Source organism: Sorex araneus, chromosome 1 (genome assembly GCF_027595985.1).
Source record: "Sorex araneus isolate mSorAra2 chromosome 1, mSorAra2.pri, whole genome shotgun sequence".
In the NCBI taxonomy this organism is placed as follows: Eukaryota; Metazoa; Chordata; class Mammalia; order Eulipotyphla; family Soricidae; genus Sorex; species Sorex araneus.
This window is the reverse complement of record NC_073302.1, coordinates 361,553,662-361,573,722: the sequence shown is the minus strand read 5'-3', so window position 1 is coordinate 361,573,722 and position 20,061 is coordinate 361,553,662. Positions and strand designations below refer to the sequence as shown.

At 45.5% G+C, this 20,061-nt stretch overlaps 1 protein-coding gene across 1 annotated transcript in view; it reads left to right on the top strand.

Moving 5' to 3' along the window:
• The window catches only part of PLEKHA8 (pleckstrin homology domain containing A8), an 81,578-nt gene that overhangs the window by 38,810 nt on the left and 22,707 nt on the right, over window positions 1-20,061 (top strand). The window contains exons 7-12 of the mRNA XM_055139735.1: window positions 829-986; window positions 3,653-3,812; window positions 4,222-4,307; window positions 10,523-10,581; window positions 11,588-11,718; window positions 13,281-13,351. Of these exons, the coding sequence (XP_054995710.1) occupies window positions 829-986; window positions 3,653-3,812; window positions 4,222-4,307; window positions 10,523-10,581; window positions 11,588-11,718; window positions 13,281-13,351 (665 nt within the window). The remainder of the gene's footprint in view (window positions 1-828; window positions 987-3,652; window positions 3,813-4,221; window positions 4,308-10,522; window positions 10,582-11,587; window positions 11,719-13,280; window positions 13,352-20,061) is intronic.

Genomic DNA, 20,061 nt, shown 5'->3' with positions numbered 1-20,061 from the left:
TATTTTTACTAGGAAAATCTCTGTAGATCTTGAGGGGTAGATTTTCTCAATATATTTCTACACTTCTTAATTGCTAGCGAAATATGGTGTTCTTTTAGAAATAAATGCTTTCTCTCAAATCATCAAATAGCATTGCATTTTAATTTTTATTTGAATATGATATTTGGTTTTAATTTGGCTGCATCTGATCATTTATGAGAGGCTGTTAGGAATGTCCCTTTGACAGAATCAGTCGTTCACTTGCACGCTGAGTGTGCATTCCTGCACGGGGCGGAGCAGCGGGGCCTGAGACTACAGCCCGTACTTGCAGCTTCCCCTCAGACGTGCTTCACCCTGTTGGGCAGAGGCATTTCACACAGCTGCTGGCCTCTAGACAGCTCAGCTGCCAGGCGAGCTGCGACAGTGGTTTTGAAAGCCGAGGAGCTACCAAGAGCCTCTGAGGGAGAAGCTGAGAGTGAGAGGCGTGTGCAGTGTTCTGCATGTAGTGTTGGCTGAAGGCCCGTTCTGTTGGTTTCTGTGTCCAGTGCAGCTGGGGTGCAGGAAGATTGAGTCAGCCGAGGTCACTTGCAGAACTGCGAGTGACTCTGATTTCTGGTTTCCTGCTGGGAAACATTCCTGCTCCCGTCCCAGGCGGATGGGCCCGTGCCCTGGGGTGGGAGGCTGAGAGAGCTGGCTTGACTGAGCAGTGTTGTGTTGACATAGATGTTTGAGATGATTTTGTAATGGTGACCTCTTACCCCATCCCTCAGCATAAGATCCACCTGGGCGGTTGGTTTGGGATCAAATAACTGGACTTGTGGGTATTTTTCCCTTTGAAAACTTTTTCAGACCAACGGAGTCGAACAGTTGCGAAAATGGGTCTTTCATTATGGAAGTAAATGGTGATGAGGACATCCTAGTGAAAAGTAAGAGCTCCTTGTATGTGAAACCCGCCGAGATAGAGTGCAGTCTCTCGGGTGAAGAAAACACAGAGGGTCCAATGACAGGTAACACATGAAATCCATGTTTGCGGCAAAATCACCAGACAAACTGTGGGGGGCTTGATTGGTTATCTGGGATGTGACTCTTCATGTGATTAGCCCCAAGACTGTGTACTTTACAAAGGATGCTGCCTCGGGTGCCTGACCATTTTCTGCCACCCCACCTGACCTGGTGGTGAGAGAGAAGGCAGCGTGAAGAGGAGGCTCTTGCCTGGGATGTTCCCGTGCCCTGTGAACAGTATCGGCCTCTGCTGCCTGTTCAGAGAGCAGGAGTGTGTCACTTCCGGGGAGTCTCCTGGGCCTTAGCAGTTACACTGTGATAGCAGTCCTGCAATATGTGAAGTTGACGGCAGGTCTGTTTTGTCACTTTCCACTCTTGCTGATGAGGCACCGGGATCTCAGGCTTCACCAGCCCCTTCAGGTTTTCCGCTGCCTTCTGGGTCTTCACGCCTGAGGTAGGCAGATTTGAAAATGCCGCCCTTTTGAATTTGTTGATGTCTTCAGTGGCTAATCACTAAAAGCCATTTCAGGCCAGTTCAAGATCACCATAGTGTAGCTTTTCATTGTGTTATAAGTGCCTCACAGATATTTTGAAAATGAACTAAATTTACTTCTTATTTCCCATCAAATAAGAGACCCTATTGTTCTCGATGAGTTGGGAAGAAAGAAGGTGCATATAAGGTGAATTTTCTTACCTGTTACTTATTCCTGATTCTGCACTCAGGAATTCCCCTTAGTGGGGTTTAGGGGACCATATGAGGTGCCAGGGATCAAACCCTAGCCGGCTGTGTGCAAAGCAAGTGCCCTCCCCACTGTTCTGTGTCTCTGGCCCCCTTTCTTACCTGCTAATCTCAAGAAGTCAATGTATTCATTACTGAAGTTTTATCTCTAGAGTAAATAAAGACGGGAATTTTGATCAAAGCAGTACGGTTCATTTATTTCACGGAGTAATTTTACTTTTAGAAATTTATCTTCAGGAAATAGTCACACATAAGGACAAATATCTGTGGATAGAGGTATTCTTTATGATATTATGACCAGTCCTCATTTTTTAAATTAGAGTTATAGTCTGTGTATAAAGTCTATATGTATGTAAAAGTCTGTGTAGTCTTCATGCAGATACTGAATTAGTCAATACTAAAATATTAGTCCCACTAAGTAAATGATGGTTGGTGGGCTCGCTTGAGATGGGAGATGTGTTCTGAAAGTAGATTTTGAACCAAACATGATGGCCACTTAGAACCTATATTGCAAACCATAACACCCAAAAGGAGAGAGAGAGAAAGAGGAAGTGTGCTTGCCACAGGGGTGGGGGTAGGAGGGATACTGGGAACATTGGTGGTGGAGAATTGACACTGCTGGAGGGATGGGTATTCAATCATTGTATGACTGAAATGTAATCATGAAAGTTTGTAAGTCTAACTGTATTTCACGGCAATTCATTAAAAAATAACAATAAAAGATAAAATATTGGTCCCAGGGTAAGGTAAGTATACAATTAGGGACCTACAAATATCTGGTCACAACTTGTTTGTCATTTGAGTATTGTGTACCCTTATTTTGTGGGTGTTTCTGTTTAAAGAAATCCTAATGGATATATTGTTGATTTATTATTATATATAATAAACTAATGCATAGTTTATTATAATGTAGCATATATTTTATAAATGTCTAGAATGCACAAGGCACGGCACTAACTTTAATCTCTGGCACTGCAGAAAATAGGTCAATAACATTTTGTTATCTAATTATATATAATATTATTAATATTGTTAATCCATTAACATTGAACGGTCAACTGCTACCATGACATGTATCTGAACGAACACCTGTATTCCCTTCATAATGTACATGATAGCCTTCTGTCACAGGAACATTAGTGAATACTAGGCTTATTTAGGCCCATTTTATTTATTTTTTACATATATATATATGTATATATATATATTTTGCTTTTTGGGTCACACCCGGCGAGGCACAGGACTTAACTCCTGGCTCTACACTCAAGAATTATTCCTGGCATTGTTCAGGGGACCATATGGATGGATGCTGGGGGTAGAACCTGAGTTAGCCGCATGCAAGGCAAATGCCCTACCCACTGTACTAGAGCTCCAGCCCTTATTGGGCCCATTTTAAACAGTGAAATCAAAAACATGCCTAAGAAATGTAAAGAACAGATCTCTCAGAGAAGACCCTTGCACAGTAGAAGAGCAGGAAACAATGCAATGCCAACTTGGTTGGAAGTATGTGTTAGTGAACATTTTTTCACAATTACACATATCCAGCAAAGTGCACAAGAGTTGATTTGAGAATTAAAAGTCAATTTTAGCAAGAAGGCAAATTCACAAATACAGAAGAAAATCAACTGTTAATTAAAATACTAAAATTTTAAAACCACCAGATGTTTTCCACCTGAGCATGATGCAATATTACGCCATTATAAAATTATCTGTGGAGCTGTATTGAATGATAATGAGAAAGGTCATGACACACTGAGCTAAGTGGGCTACTTATATCTCTATATATGTAACCCAATTTTGTTTTATGTTTGAGGTTTTTATGTGTCTAACAATATATGTCAGCATTAATAATAAAATGTTCAACAAGTAAGATACGTTGATATTAATAATAAAAATAGATTAAGTTAGCAATGAATATATTATACTTTTCAGTCCAAGGTGAAATAATGAAGGAAGATGGAGAGGAAGACCTGGGAAATCTTGAAAGCAGCCAGCCACAACCGGGCTCCATCTCCATCAGTCACTCTCCAGAATCCCACTGGGAAGACAGCCAAGAAGTTATCCCAACTTTCTTTAGTACCATGAACACCAGGTAATCTACGCTCTCTAACATGACGGACATTGGGTACCAGTTTTTCATCTGAAAGATCAGTCTCAGTGTTCACGTCAAGTGATGCTAACAGAATAGATAACATGGTATACCAGGTTGTCTGCTCTATCAGTTACCCGGTCGGAGCAGTGACTGGATTGTGAGAGCATATTCAGAGAATACATTTTTAGTTTGCTTTGGTGAATTACTTCTGTAAAATTGTTTTATTAGAGTATATTATGATTACAAAACAAACACACATTAACTGTCCTTGGACCCAGTCCACGGCGTCGGGCTCACTGGTCTGTCCTGCAGAGAGCAGCTGTTTTCATTTTCATGAGATGACTCTAAACTGCAGGTGGCTCATGTGGTGTTTCCCATCTTTTTCTCCTCTGTGCACCACATGATTCAGCTTTAGTGACATTGAACTTCTGGAAGATAGTGGCATCCCCACAGAAGCATTCCTGGCCTCCTGTTATGCTGTGGTTCCGGTGTTGGGTAAGACGCCCGGGTCCTGGGATGCTTCCTCTCCGGCCCCTCTCCCTGCGTGTCCCGCCAGGAGCCACGGCCTGAGCCGGCTGTTCTGTGAGGCTCTCCTTAGCTAACTCTCCGTATCACCAGACACTTACCTATGACCTTGACATTATTTCATTTTTTTTATTTTAAATGTCCACAACTATATTATGATTTGAAACATCACAGAGGTAATGAAGAAAAGCTACTAAAATGTCAGGCAAAAGCATTTCTACACGCATAAAAGTCATACAAAACAGAAGTGATGAAAAGTTGAGGCATACACCTTCAAAAAGGTTAATCCGATAAAAAAAGATTTTACCATTGAGAATTCTCTTTTCACAGATTAAAAAAAAATTTATATATCATATATACATTTATTTTGCTTGAATTATGTTTACTTTTCTTATCTTGAGGTAACACTGATTTATAAGCTATAAGTGTTTATATTTTAAGTGTGCAGGGAAACCATATTCCTACCCACTAAAATGCCAGCCTCTCCGCCCTGCTGTCCGTCTGGCCTTTATATACCTTCAGTTCACCACCCCCTTCCTCTGGTAACCTCAGTTCTGCAGTTGAAGTCTAAGAGTTTGTTTCTGCTGGGTTTTGTTCCCTTAGTTTTTTTTTGTTTGTTTTGTTGCATGCTACAGATAACCGAGAGTGTTGGTGTTCTTCTTTCTCCTTCTGACTGACTTTGCTTAGTGTGACCCCTGCCAGGTACATCTGCATTGTAGCGAGATTTCATCATTTCTAGTAGAGAGCAGTATTCCGTGATATATATTTGCTGCATCATCTTTGTCACTTGCTTGGGCTGTTCCCAGATATTTGTGATTGTAAATAGCGCTGCAGTGAACTAGGCTGGCCCTACCCACCGCTCTGTCCTCAAGTCCCTGGATTTGTTTCCTAGCCAGTCACTTTTTTTAAAAAATAAATTTATTTATTGAATCACCGTGAGAGCAGTTACAAAGCGTTCGGGTTTAAGTCTCGTCATACAATGATGAAATACCCATCCCTTCACCAGTGCACATTTTCCACCACCAAAAACCCCACTATACCCCCATCCCACCCCTCCCCCTACCTGTGTGGCAGATGGTTTCCACTTTACTCTCTCTCTACTTTGATTACATTCAATATTTTGACACCAGACCCACCATTATTATTTGGGATTTTACCCCAACACTCAGATCTGCCGAAAAGGCAACATTAGACAATTTGCTTTCTGTTGCCGACTGTGAATAGCAAATGATGTCGCACGGCCATGACAGCGGCTGCGAGAATTTGGAATTCTGAAATTTTAATAATTAAACCTGCAGGGTTTTCTGTCAAAATCGCTGGGTTTTGAGATTTGTTTCTGAGTCTCTGGGATCATAGCCTTTAATCAGCCTGATCAGGAGCCAGAGTGGCCATTCGTGGGCGGCAACTCGGGGTCTCATTGGGGCAGGGGAGGAAAGGGCCGGCTCCACCCCCATCCCATGAGATCCCTTGTGTCTTGTCACCGTGCGCCCATACCTTCCTAACCAGTCACTTTTGATTTCATTCAAACCCTTGCTTGCTATTTAGTGAAATTATTGGTATGAAGAATTTACTATTTTTCTATGTGAATTTGGCATTGTTATCCCATTTTTTCTCTATTCCTTTGTTCTTATTCTTTCCTTGTACATCAAGTTTTTTTGGGGGGGCAGGGGGTAGAGAAACACCTGGCAGTGCTCAGGGGTTCTTCCTGGCTCTGTGCTTAGAGAAGAGTGGTCCCTCGCAGGGTTCAGGGAACCCTATGTGCTGTCAGGATTTGAACCAAGGTTGAAGACACCATAGCCACGTGCTAAGCAAGTGGTCCACCTCCTATGCTTCCTGTCCCTCCCGAAATGTACTTGTTTGGTTGAAGATTTTGTTTCTCGGACATTTTCATTCTTCATTTGAGCCCCTTTGCTGTATTATTTTAGTTTGGCCTTTGCATTCTTGAACTCTCTGGTTTCCACTAGGACTTTTCTTACACTGTCTTTCCTCATACCTACTGTTCTTGGAAGAAGTGCTCTTCCTGTGATGTTGTCATTTTAATGAGCATCATTCAGAGTGTTGCTCTCCGGTCTCTGGGGAGTTTCCCTAGCTCTGTTGCACTTGGTGTTCCTGCTCTGACTCCGAGCGGTCACTGCTCTTTCTTTCGCCTAGTCCTGGGGTCCGGCCACATACCTGTGTTCAAGCCCTTCTGGGCTGCAACACTATTGCTACCAGGCGGCAGTGCTGGCTGCAGGCTTAAGTTGGCCCGAGGGCCCACTAGGAGTTTGCAATTACAGATGCCCTGTAGCAGTGGGGGTGGGGGTGGGCGCCCAGGTGCCATAGAGCCGAGGGTGAGCGGTCTGGGGCAGCAGGCAGGATGTGGGGTCCTCCATGCTCGGCAGCCTTTATCCTGTTGTGCTCACACAGATGTGGGCAGTTGCTCTGGAAGCCACATGGGGGTGGGCCTGGAGCAGGCTGCAGTCCCTGTCACAGGGCACTCTCTGTGTCTGGCCAGCCCCTGGCCAGCTGGCCTTGCTCTGGGAAGACCACTGTGCACTTTCTGGATGTCGGGAAGTGATCTGCTTGCTAGCAGTCATCTGTCGACTGGGAGTCGCCAGGTTGGTCTGTCTGCTGGGAGCAGGCACCCTTGACAGTCGTCTCCTAGCTCCCAGTTTGCTCTCAGTGGGTTTGCTAGAGGTGGGTGGAGCTCTCCCCAGTAATCTGCCTGCAGAGTCTGTTGCCATGGAGAGTGACGTTCAAAGGCCACTCTCTGGCACTGTTACCAGCAGGGTTATAAGACGTTGCCAGCAGGGTTTCTGCCAGCAGCGCTGATGCCCAGTGATGCCTTCCTGCCCCCTATGCCAGTATTGTATGTAGAGGATCAGAGGATTCAGGTGCTGGTGTTGGTGCCACCCTCCAGCGTCTCCGGGGTAACCCACACACTGTAGGACTCTCCAGGTCACTGCCTGTGGCCCACTGTGCCCCCCTTTCCTTCTGTGGTGGGAAGGCTTTGTTCATGATGCTTCTCAGGCCCGTTTCTGTGTAGATTCACCCAAGGTTTGGTGTGCTTACACCAGAGTTCTCTGCCACCAGCTGTTTCCAGCCCCACTGTATTTTATGTTCACAGTCAGTATGACTTGAAGGGTCACAGAGGTTTTGGAATTTTCTGTGCAGGCATTCCCTTTTAGATCGTCTGTCTCCTGATTCTTTTCTTCGACTTTATGGGGCTCCATCATCTCTCTCACATTTCCAGAATAAAACTATTTTACTTCGCTATTTATCTTCTCTATAAATTCGCTTCTGTGACTTAGAGGCAAGAGCTTGAACCCCTGTCACCAGCCCTCATACCCCAGGCGGACACTCTCCCACTGATGGCATTTTTATGATCTAGCCAGGAGAAAAGGGAAGAAACTGCATCAAAATATCCAGGGGGAGAGGGGTGACCCTCTCAAAGTCGGCCTGTCATGCAGCCTCAGCTCAGAGCTCAGGTGACCCAGCCCAGACTTGAGACCAGTTTGAGGCACCAAGTCAAGGTGACCGAGGGCCCAGACCAAACTCTATGTCTTTGCTCTCAATGGATTAAGTCGGTAGGATCTAAGTGAGGCCTGGTAGGACTGTAGTCACAGAGGATCCCTGGTACTCCAAGCCTTCCTCCTTGGTGATGCCTAGCAATGAACTCTTACCTAACAGAGAGAGCCCCCAAGCCGGCATTCCTGTAAATGGCCTCTAAAACCAATGCTGGGACAGTAAGAGGCTGCGTCCATCCAGCCTGGAGTCACCAGATCCCAAGTGGTGTGGGTGATTTGTACAAGGGCTTCCCCTCCTCTCTGTGTGTTCTAGTTCTCTTCTGTCATATTTCCTTAAAACACACACACACACACTAAACCAACCAACCAGTGGAATCTTTCAACTCTGCATCTCCCCCACCCCCCATCCCCCACCCTATACCTTGCCCTTGTTGACATCTGTTGTTGCAGTGACTGAGGGATCACACTTTGGTTGTGGTCCTTACTGGGGACACACAGCAGCTTGTGGTGCTTCCCACAGTGCTTGCATCCCTGTCCCGGTACTTGCACCTCCCTTTCTCCGTGGCCACAGCAGGGACTGTCAGCATCCTTTAGTTCCACTGTTTAAGCACATCTAGTTATGGCGAGGCTGGGAATGACAGACCACAGAGCCGCCAGGATCCCGGGCAGTGCGTGCAGTCGGCAGCTTGGGTTGGATTTGTTGCCTGTGCGTTTAAGTAGGTGTAATTGTCAATAGCCCCATCTCCCGGTCACCTATATATTTTTTTTTCTTTCTGGGTCACACCCAGCGATGCTCAGGGGTCACTCCTGACTCTGCACTCAGGAATTACTCCTGGCGGTGCTCACGGGACCATATGGGATGCTGGGAATTGAACCCGGGTCAACCACGTGCAAGGCAAACGCCCTACCCTCTGTGCTATCGCTCCAGTCACCTGTATCTTTTAAAATTTTTATGTATTTATTTATTCATTTATTTATTTTGCCACATCCACAGTGCTCAGAACTTACTCCTGGCTCTGCACTCAGGGATCACTCCTGACAGTGCTTGGGGGACCATACAGAGTGCTGGTAATCGAACCTGGGTCAGCTGGGCAACTAGGAAAATACCCTATCTTCTGTACTCTCGTTCTGGCCTGTCACCTGTATCTTTTTAAGAGACCTCCTGATTCAGAGTTTTGACAAATGTACTTACCTTAGTCATAGTACCTTGGTCCATATTCCTGCCAATACACAGAATATTTTTATCCCTCTTTAATGTGTCCTGTACCCTGGTTTATTATTCAGCGTGAGGCAACCATTTTATTGACCTTCGTCTCAGTACATTTGTTTTGCCTATCCCAAAATCTCATATAAATGTAATCATATTTTTAAACCTTTGGTCTAACTTTTCTCTCACTTTCATCTATATGACAGATGGCTGTCATTTACTTTATATTGCTATATAGTATTCCAGCAGGTGGCTGTAGCACAGTTTGTTCATTCATCTTCCCATTGGTGAATAGTTTCTTTTTTGCGTAATTTTGAATGAAATTTCCCATAGCATTTTTGTCTTTTCCTTTATTTTGAGTAATATCTAGGATTGGCATTGCTGTTACATAGTTTCATAAATTTCATTTTCTAAAAATGAATATGCACACTTACATGTTTTCAGCAGTTGGGTATGAGAATTCTTGTTCCACAGAACTATGAGCATTTAGTGGTATCAGTATTTAGGATTTGGGTCACTCTTGTGTTTAGTGGTATCACACTGTGTCCGTGTTTTGCTTTTCCCTGATGACTGATGACATTGAGTACTTTTCTATGTAGTTATCGTTCTTTACCTTCTCTTTGAATATGAGGTCTGCTCAGGCCTCTAATCCATTTTTAAAAGTTGTTTGATACTCTTTTACTTTTTTAGAGTTTTATGACTTCTTTATTCTGGACATCATTTTATTATAAATATACTATGAATATTTTCCCCAGAACATAACTGATTCATTAGAAAATTTTGATCTTTATAAAATTACACTTATCTACCATATTTACTTCCTATGTAATGCTTTATGTGCCCTAATTAATTTTTTGCTTACTTGCAAAGTTAAATAATTTTCTTACAGTCTGTTTTGTCAGGATTCTTTAGTCATAGTTTTTCCTGACATCTGTGATCATCTCGAAATTAGTTCTAACATGTTACACGAGGTAAGACTTGAGGTTCTTTCCCCTCCTGTTTGTTGAGTAATTACTGCTAAAAGTGATTTTTTTCAGGGGCCTGGAAAGATAGTACAGCAGCTAGGGCACTTGCTTTGCTCGTGGCCTACCTGGCTCCAGTTCCCAGCATCTCATACTGTTCCCTGAGCACCACTGCCAGGAGGATCTCTGGATGCAGAGCCAGGAGTAAGCCCTGAGCGCTGCTGGTTGTGGCCCCAAAATGAGTCCCCTACCTCAAAGAAAAAGAGAAGAAAATAATGTCTTCATCTCACAGACACTTAGAGCCTTGTTTTGCTCACTCACCTCAGGGCTCCATAATAGAAAAGAGGACTGACAGTGTTTCAGAAGCTTTTAAAATTTACATTTCAAGAATGATTTTAAGTGCCAAAGAAATTTGGGGGAGAAAGAGCTGTTAAATATCTGTTAATATAAAAATATTTTCCACCTGAATAAGTGATTTTTATCAAAAATGTTTTCAACCTTTTCTCCTAGATAAACTTGGTTCTACAGTGTTTGCTCCCGTTAAAATGGATCTTGTTGGAAATATTAAGGTGAGTTTGTTGGCTTGTCTCTTTGGAGACTGTATATTGGGGGGGAGATAGGGGCATGAAATCTTATTCAGAGACACACATTGATTGAACTTTAATACTCAGTGTGACAAGTATCCTCCAGTGGTGGGAAAGATTCTGAAACAGACAAAGATTCTGAAACAGGAAAACATACTACTTTTAAACCTGAAGATTCCTCAGTTCTACCTCCTGGAATGTGGGGGTCCCGTCCTGTCCAGCAGGGAGGACCCTTCGTGGGGCTAAAGAGGGGACGCAGCCGAATGAACAGACGCAGAGCCAGGAGGAGGAGGAGGAGGAGGAGGAGGAGGAGGAGGGGGAGGGGGAGGGGGAGGAGGAGGAGGAGAGAGAGAGAGAGAGAGAGAGAGAGAGTTTATTCTACTGCGTTACAATACTTATACCTCTCTGCTGGGAGGAGGTGGTATAGTATGCATGCTTGGACCCCCATAGGAACAGTAGTAAAATGCAGATCAGGCATGGGCATTGGCTAGTGAGAGACAAATGGCGAAATGATAAGATCAGCAGTGGTGTCTTTGTTACAGGAATCCCAAGCAGCCTCCCTAGACTAGAAGATAAGAGCCAAGTTCCGTAAAATGGCTCCCTACACTGGAATTCTTTTTTTTTTTTTTTTTTTTTGGTTTTTGGGTCACACCCTGCGATGCACAGGGGTCATTCCTGGCTCATGCACTCAGGAATTACTCCTGGCAGTGCTCGGGGGACCATATGGGATGCTGGGAATCGAACCTGGGTCGGCCGTGTGCAAGGCAAACGCCCCACCCGCTGTGCTATCACTCCAACCCCCCTACACTGGAATTCTTAGACAAAAAAAAAATCAGATGAGCTTAAAAACATAGGAGTGATGGTATAGAATCTAAATTTGTATCAGAATTTCTTAGAGGTCTGTGGATGGACCTGGAAGTGTCTGTAGTATCCTGACTTGCTTTATAACCTTTGCCACTTCAACTCTGGTGGTCTCCCGCTTTTGCTGCAGAAAGTAAACCAGAAGTACATAACCAACAAGGAAGAGTTTACCACCCTCCAGAAGATCGTGCTGCATGAAGTGGAGACGGACGAGGCCCAGGTCAGGAACTCGGCCACTGAAGCCCTCTTGTGGCTGAAGAGGTGAGCTGCCCGTGCGGGCCGTGGGGAGGGCTGGATTCAGGAGCAATGGCAGCAGGGAGGAGAAAAAAAAAGAAAAATTACTCTTCAGTACTGTTTCTGAGTGAAGGGCCTCAGCCAATTGATAGTCTTTTCTAGAAGGCCTGAAGAAAATTCTTTTCCCTCTTTTGCCTGCCTCTTGCTGGTGAAATATATTTTTATTCATTGTATGGGTTTGATAGGACTCTTAAAGGATGACAGTGTTCACCGGTTTCTCCTTTTATCAGTGGATCTTAAACTTGAATGGCATCTGACTCACCTGGAGAGTGTGTTAAGAACACAGATGATCCAGCCCCACCCAAGCCCAGATTTTTTTTTTTTAATCACCATGAGAACAGTTACAAAGCTTTCCACTTTAAGTCTTGGTCACACAATGATCAAACACCCATCCCTTCACCAGTGCACATTTTCTACCACCAAGAACCCCAGTATACCACCCATCCCCCTGCCTATGTGGCAGATGACTTCCACTTTACTCTCTCTGCACTTTGATCCCATTCAAAATTTTGACAAAAGACCCACCATTATTATTTGGAATTTCCGCCAACAATCAGACCTGCCAAAAAGGCATTGTTAGATAATTTGTTTTCTGTTGCTGATTATGAAGAGCATATGATGTTATGCAGCTACAAAGTGGCCGCATGATTTTGGATTTCTGATATTTTAGTAATAAGTCTGGAGGATTTCTGCCAAAAGCCTCTGGATTCCGAGATTGGTTTGTTTGCCTCGGTTATCACGACTGTTCAGGAGCCAGGAGCTGTTCGTGGGTTGCAATTCGAGGCCTCGTCGGGGCAGGGGGAGGGGCCGGTTCCACCCCCTATCCTATGAGGCCACACGTGTCACATAACTGCAGTCTCATACCTCAAGCCCAGATTTTTGATTCGGTGTCTGGTCTTGGTCCCCAGATACATTTCCAACCAATTTCTACCCAGTTCCTAAGTTAAAGCTGCCAGTCCAGTGTCACTTCTTTTTGTTTTATTTTGTTTTGTTTTGGGGCCATACCTGGCAATGCTCAGGGGTTACTTTGCCTGTGCACTCAGGAATCACTCATAGGGGACCACATGGGGTGTGGGGGATCAAAGCCTGGTCCCATGTGCAAGGTAAGTGCCCTACCTGCTGTGATATCTCTCTAGCCTGTGAGTTCACAAAAACAAGTGTTTTTTTTTGGCCCAAGAAACATTACGGAGTTAAGACACTTGCCTTGCTCAAGGCTGATCCTGTTTCAACGCCCTGCCTAATAGGGTCCCCAAGCACTTCCAAAAAGCGATCCCTGAGCACAGAGCCAGGATTAAACCCTGAGCACGTCTGGGTATGGCCCAAATACTGCCCCAAAACAAAAGTCAAAGCAAATATTTGTGTATCTCAGATGAGAAGGCCCAGAGTGCCCAGTGATATGCTTCCCCAAACTTTGCTCTCTGCCATCATGCCCAAATTAGTGGACAGGAAGCTGGTATCCAATAAGTGCAAACAAGCGCATATCCAACAAGTGCAAACTTTGAAAATATTTCTTCTTTTTTTGTTTTCAGAGGTCTCAAATTTTTGAAGGGATTTTTGACAGAAGTGAAAAATGGAGAAAAGGACATCCAGATAGCCCTGAGTAAGTGCTTTGAAATTTTGATTGATTCCTTGAATAGATGAAGGAATGGAGAACCACGGAGAAGACAGGGTAGAAGACATGGTATTTGATTTTTATTTTTCAATGTGGATTTTCTTTCTTTTCCTGTCTCATCGTTATCATTGGTTTCTTACCTGCTCTATTAAACAAAATCTGACTTGGTAACCTAAATTTAACTTACTAAAAACCCCTATCTTTGGGCCTGAAGAGATAGTACAGGAGTTAAAACATATCCTTACACGAAACTGAGCCCGGGTTGATCCACGCCACAGAGTAGCCCAGGCATGCTGGGCAGAGCTCCAGACCGCAGCCTCCTGTTTCACTGGTACTTTGCACCTTTTCTCTTTGGGGACTTTCAAATGTGCGTACAGAAAGTTTTGTGCTGTTTTAGCTTGTCTTTTAGTTTTCCCCAGTCTCACTGTCGAGACTCTCTTTGCAGCCCAGTTTCCATGCTATTGAGCAAAGATACTCCCTTTCCCTGAAGAATAGTGTTTTTGGCTTTTTTTTTTTGAGGGGGGCATTCCTCATGGTGCACAGGGCTTACTCCTGACTGCGCTCAGGAATCATTCCCGGTGGGCTCGGGGAACCATAGGAGGGACCAGAGGTCGTACCAGGGCCCACCTCATACAAGGCAAATACCTTATTGCTGCACTATTGCTCTGGCCCCTAGAGTAGTTTTTCATATTTACCCACAATCAGAGAGAAACACTGCTTTCTGGTTAACATGTGTATCTCGTGCCTGCAATGGGATCGAGTGACTAACCAAGGCGGTCAGCTCAGAGACAGAAACAGTGGAGAGATCTCCAGCCTGTGACTGGGGTAGACCCGCCCTCCAGACATTCACATGGACACCAGCAGAACGTAGAGAAACCAGGACCACTAACCGCCCACTAGGGACTCTGTCCCACACACTGCACATGCCAGTAGGAACCACCAAGAACTCCCAGTCACTCAGCATAGCACCCTGATTTTCACATACACACGCACGCGCATACACATGCACACATGTACACACGCATATACACTCACACACACATGCACACACAAATGCACACATACATGTGGCACTGTCGCACTGTCGCCCCATCATTCATCGATTTGCTTGAGTGGGCACCAGTAATGCCTCCATTGTGAGACTTGTTATTGTTTCTGGCATATAGAATATGCCACGGGTAGCTTGCCAGGCTCTGCCATGCGGGCAGGATACTCTTGGTAGCTTGCTGGGCTCTCCAAGAGGGGCAGAGGAATCGAACCTGGGTCAGACACATGCAAGGCAAACATCCTACCCACTGTGCTATTGCTCCAGCCCACACACACATATATGCACACATATACTCTCAACACACATGCATGCATGCACTCACACACATGCACATACACGCACACATGTATACAACACACTCAGGCACACACACACATTCACACATACATGTGGTGCCTCTCTTTAGGCCGTATTAAAACACCCTGATATAAACTTCTGCACTTCTTTATCTTTTACCGCTCTTTGTTTTTGTTTGTTTTTTTGTTATTGTTTTTGTTTGGGGCCACATGTGGTGGTGCTCAGGACTTACTTCTGGCTCTGTGCTCACAACAGGATCCCTCTTAGAGGGCTTGGGGGAGCTGGTGCTGGGAATCCAACCCAGGCCCGCTGGACTCTCTCTCTGGCGCATTGTTTCTTGCTCAGTCCTTTGAGATACTTAGAACCCAGACAAACACCTCACATTGGCACTGGTGCCCACGTATTGCTGCTCTCAAAGCCACACAAGGGAGATGTGGGTTGGAAATGTGCTGACAGCCGCCTGGGCTGGGGCTGTAGGCATCCAGTGCATGCCGGAAGACCACGTGCAGCTGTAGGCCACTGGTCAATAGGTTGCTGTTCGGTTTTCTTTGAAGCAGCATGAATAGAATCATTGTGATAATGATGTGATTAAAAGATTATTGCCCAGTTTGGGGACCAAAATGCATGCTTAGTCTTTTGTGCCTCAGTTTGCTCATCTATACAATGGGACCCATGATATAAATCTCCTAGTAGGACTGTTCCAGTGATGAAAGAGGGTCATGCCTGTGCAGTTGTCTGGCACGGAGTAGCACAGCACACACAGTGAGCACTTCACTAGCTGGTGTTGCTGTTGGTGTTGTCCTCATCAGAACTAGGAGTGATAACCCACCCGGGCAGTGGAGCTTTGTCACAAAGCAGCAGTGGAAAGTTTACCAAGCGCAGGTCCCAGCCAGAAAGTCCTCCATCGGACGCCTGTTTCTGTGGGCGTTTTACCCTGAGAAAGAGTCCCACCACCCCCAACCAGAAGTGTAGAAGACAGGAAGACAAGATGCCGGCTCTGTGTGCCTGGTGGATGCCCCTTGCCGCTGGTCACTGTGGCTGTGTTTTGGTTGTCTGCATTAGGAAGAAGGTGATGCTAGTTGCATGGACCCCTCAGTGGGAGGTGGGATGGGGTCAAACGCAGCAAGTGATTGTGCCTCCTGGACCTCTGGAGGTGGAGGGGAAATTGAAGCCCTACTTGTGCCAATAATCCCTACCGCCCCCACCCATTCCCATCTACACCCCCAGTTCTGCCCTTTGCCTTCCCAGTCCTCTGCCTATTGCATGAATATTTTTTTGGCCAGAGGCACAGAGACAAGACACGCGAGAGGAATGTATAGAGCACGGAGGGCCGAAGCGTTGATCTGGCTCGAGGTGAAGAGCAACTGCCAGAGGCCTCCTTTTATTCTATTTTTTTTTTTTTATCAGTTACATCCTAATGACTTCATCACAGAGAAAGAATCACTAACGAGAGTACTAACAGATGTAGGATAAGCATTCATCAAAAGAACATCACGGTATACATTGTCCTGTCCAAGCTATGCTGTCAAAGCTATGTTGTAATGATCAAAACATGAGAGGAAGATATGGAGCCGGACATGTAGTCTCCACAGATCATGTCCCCCACATTCTTGTGGTCGGTTACACATAGAGCAAAGAGAAGGCTCATACCAATACTTGAAGGTCAGACCAGATTAAGGATGTGTGAGAGAGGGGGAAACTGCTGCTTGTACTGCCAAGATAAGGTATGACCGGGCGGGTACAGGAGAGCATGCTGTGCTTCCCAGATCATCCGGACTCAAGCTTTAGCTTTAGCCTGCCCACTTCACTCAAAGTGGGGCCTCTCTTCTGCTTCCTGCTTGCAGGGCAGTGTCCGGAGGCTCGTCCCAGTGTCCTGCTGAGCACCAACACTGCCTTTTGTGTGATTTGGAGACAGGGCCTAGAGATGCTGACTTGGTAAGAGAGAGAAGAAATGTGAAGGGTCAGTGTTGGGAGGGAGTGTGTGCCGCAGCTCTGCCCTGCCTTTCCCTTCACTCTGTTTTTCGTGGGAAGGGAAAGGGTGTGAATGTGAGGTTCCCATCCTGATGCCGGGGATGGTTTCCACAGTTTCTGTGAGAGCCCTGGCTCTCCTCCTTTTCCCCTCCAGACAAGCACAGGTTCCACGCAGACAGATACAGTTTTATGAATCATACCTAGATATTAGCCACTCGGCGGCCATAGGCTCTTTAATGCACGTTTCTCTCAGACTGCAGGGAGTTCCCTTTCCAAATCACAGCCATCATCATGTCTGTATTGAGTGCTTTTGGGTGGCAGGTGAAAGAGAAAGTGCAGTTCGTATGCCATATAGAGGCAAACTAGCTCACACGTTTTCTGTTATAAAATTGAGTTTGAGTCCTAACAACGGTCGTCATATATACAGAGCACCTAGTGTCCCCCTAGACTCTTGAGCAGCATTTCATCAGATCTTTCAAGTGCTCCCCTTTCCCCACCACTAAACGGATACAGATGCAGGCATGGTGATGGCGAGTCTCTGTGTTAGTCCGTGGGTCCCAGGTTCTTCATTAGTTTCAAGGATGAAAATTATAGAGTAATGAAGATGTTTAGGCTCAGAGTTGGAGATGGAATGGTTTGTTGGAAGATGGAAGGGAAAGAAGAGGAATCTCCTCAACTGAGAGGAATCTAGTGTAAGACTAAGTGTGGCTCACTTACTGGCTTTTTTTAATATGAAAATTGGGTCTTTGTATTACTTGTCAGTGACAATAATGTTCCAGAGAATACAGGGTTCTTACAGAGTGGTCTGGCTGGGTTAAGTTCTTTGGGTTAGTCTCCATGAGCCTAAGATTTGGGAAAGAATCTAATTTGGGGCCATGTTAACTTCCTGTTTATTAGAAAGATCCCAGGAATTCGCAGGAATGTTAAAAAATCTAGGGTGGAGACAGTCAAAAATCAGACTGCTCCCAGCAGCTGGTGGGCGGAAACAGAGGCTTCCTCCTACAGTGCGTAGCCAGGATGCACGCCTTCCCCTGTGGTCTCTCGTCTCCATCCATCAGGCAGGATGGAGGAGAGAGACGGTGAAATCAAGCATGTGCCTATGGAGAGTGGACATGGCTGCCAATTCTAGAGTCAGCTGTGAACAGGCGGGTCCAGTCCGGCTGTGGCTCAAGGGCCAGTTCATCACGAGACGATGTCACAGGTCTAGAAGGAGCTTTACTCAGCAACCAGCAGCAGGTTGGACAGTTGGGGACTTGTGTGGCCACAGGAACAGGGGAGCATGTCCTGAGGAAGGTGCCCGCATGCTCAGAAGTCTCTCCTGGTGGCTCCCCTGAAGCACGGTCTTCTCTGCAAACCTGAACCGAGGGTGAAGCTTCCAGGGGAAGGGCAGGATGAGTCAGTGTCCTCTTTAGGCTTGGGGGGAGGGCAAGGGAAGTACAATTGTCATGGTCTAGAGAAGCTGGCTGGCGTTTTGATTTTTGAATTTAGCTTTCATATTGGTTCCCTTTTTTTTTAAAGTTTTTTTTTTTTTAATTTTTTAAAATTTTTTTTATTAGGGGCTGGAGCAATAGCACAGCGGGTAGGGCATTTGCCTTGCACATGACCGACCTGGGTTCGATTCCCAGCATCCCATATGGTCCCTTAAGCACCACCAGGAGAGATTCCTAAGTGCAGAGCCAGGAGTAACCCCTGCATTGCCAGGTGTGACCCAAAAAGCAAAAAAAAGAAAAAGAAAAAAATTTTTATTAGAGAATCACTGTGATGTACAAACTTATAAACTTTTGTGTTTGCATTTCACTCATACAGTGATCATTGACCCCTCCCTCCACCAGTGCCCATTCTCCTCCACCAATGATCCCAGTATCCCTCCCTCCACTCCCACCCCATCCCTCACCAACCCACCCTGCCTCTGCAGCAGGGCATTCTAAAAAAAAGGGTATTTTTGTTTTGTTTTGTTTTGTTTTTAATTTTATGTAGACAAAAACCACAACTGTTGACCTAGTTCTAAAGTTGAGCTGATCAGATAACAAAGCTCCAATGTTAATGTCAATAAGTATTAAAAAATCATTTTTTATTTGAAAGTTATTATGTCTCATCATAGGGTTGTTAAATCCTTATCCAAGAATTTATCAAGCTGTTTGTTGTTAGATGAGCCATCTGTGTTACTGTTTTTGTTTGTTGAGTTTGGTTGGCTACTATGTTACTTCCCATCTAATTTGGTGTGCTCCCACTGGAATTTTTGTACTGAGGAATTTGGAGGTTTCCAGAGACCAGGATCTATGGTCTGGGCCAGTGAGTTGGCTGGGGGAGGTGGACACGCTGCCGGTGCTTCTGGAAGCAGTGGAGTGAGGGGAGTTGCCCACCTGACTTTGAGAAGACCCTAGAGTTCTCAGGTGCACACAGGGTACCTGAAATTATTCTCAGTTTGGCATCTCTGCAGAGAATATTTGTGAAGCAGTGGAATTGTGCCCTTGGCGTTGTTGCTTTAGTGATAGGGTGTAGGTGGGGCTGTTTTGGGGGATGTGTGTGTTTTCATAATTTTTTTTTTCTTTTTGGGTCACACCTGGCGATGCTCAGGGGGTTATTCCTGGCTCATGCACTCAGGAATTATTCCTGGCGGTGCTCAGGGGACCATATGGGATGCTGGGAATCGAACCCGGGTCGGCCACATGCAAGGCAAATGCCCTACCTGCTGTGCTATCGCTCCAGCCCCGTGTGTGTTTTTAGCTGCAGGAACAGTGTTTCATTGAATTTTAGCTGCTTGCCTTGCATCTTCCTGGAGATTTAGTCATGAACCCTGGTCCCTTTTCAAAACCAAGGATTTTTATCCCCAGTGAAGGAATGGGTAGGAGCCTGGAGATTCAGGAGAGAGGAGGTAAGTTGTGACAAAACATTAGAAACTATTAGTATATTAGGGGCGTGTTTAGGAGGCCCTGGGGTCCCCCCATTCTGGGCCATCCACATTGATAGTTCAATGCAGGGGCCCAAGGATGTGATGCTGCTTGAGCTTGCAGGGCCAGGGATACCCAATGGGTTGACTGCTGCTGGGGTCCTCTAGGGCCACACCCAGCAGTGCTTGGGGGTCTCTAGGGCTGCACCCAGCCATGCATGGGGAACCGATAGTGCCAGGACACAAGCTTGGGTCAGGCATATTCTAGACGTGTACTCTTTCCTGGCCCCTGTAACTACTTGCTCTACCACATAGATAGGTTTTGACAGTAACCTGAGGTTTCTGGGCATGACCTTAAATCTGGATAACACTCCCCGGTCTTCTCGGTAGTTGTGGCAGTGTTCATAGTTTCTCTTGAAACTTAAAACCCCCACTTAATTTAGCTCAAAACAGTCCACAGGCCACAGTGACGGGTGCTGGGAAGCCCGTTGA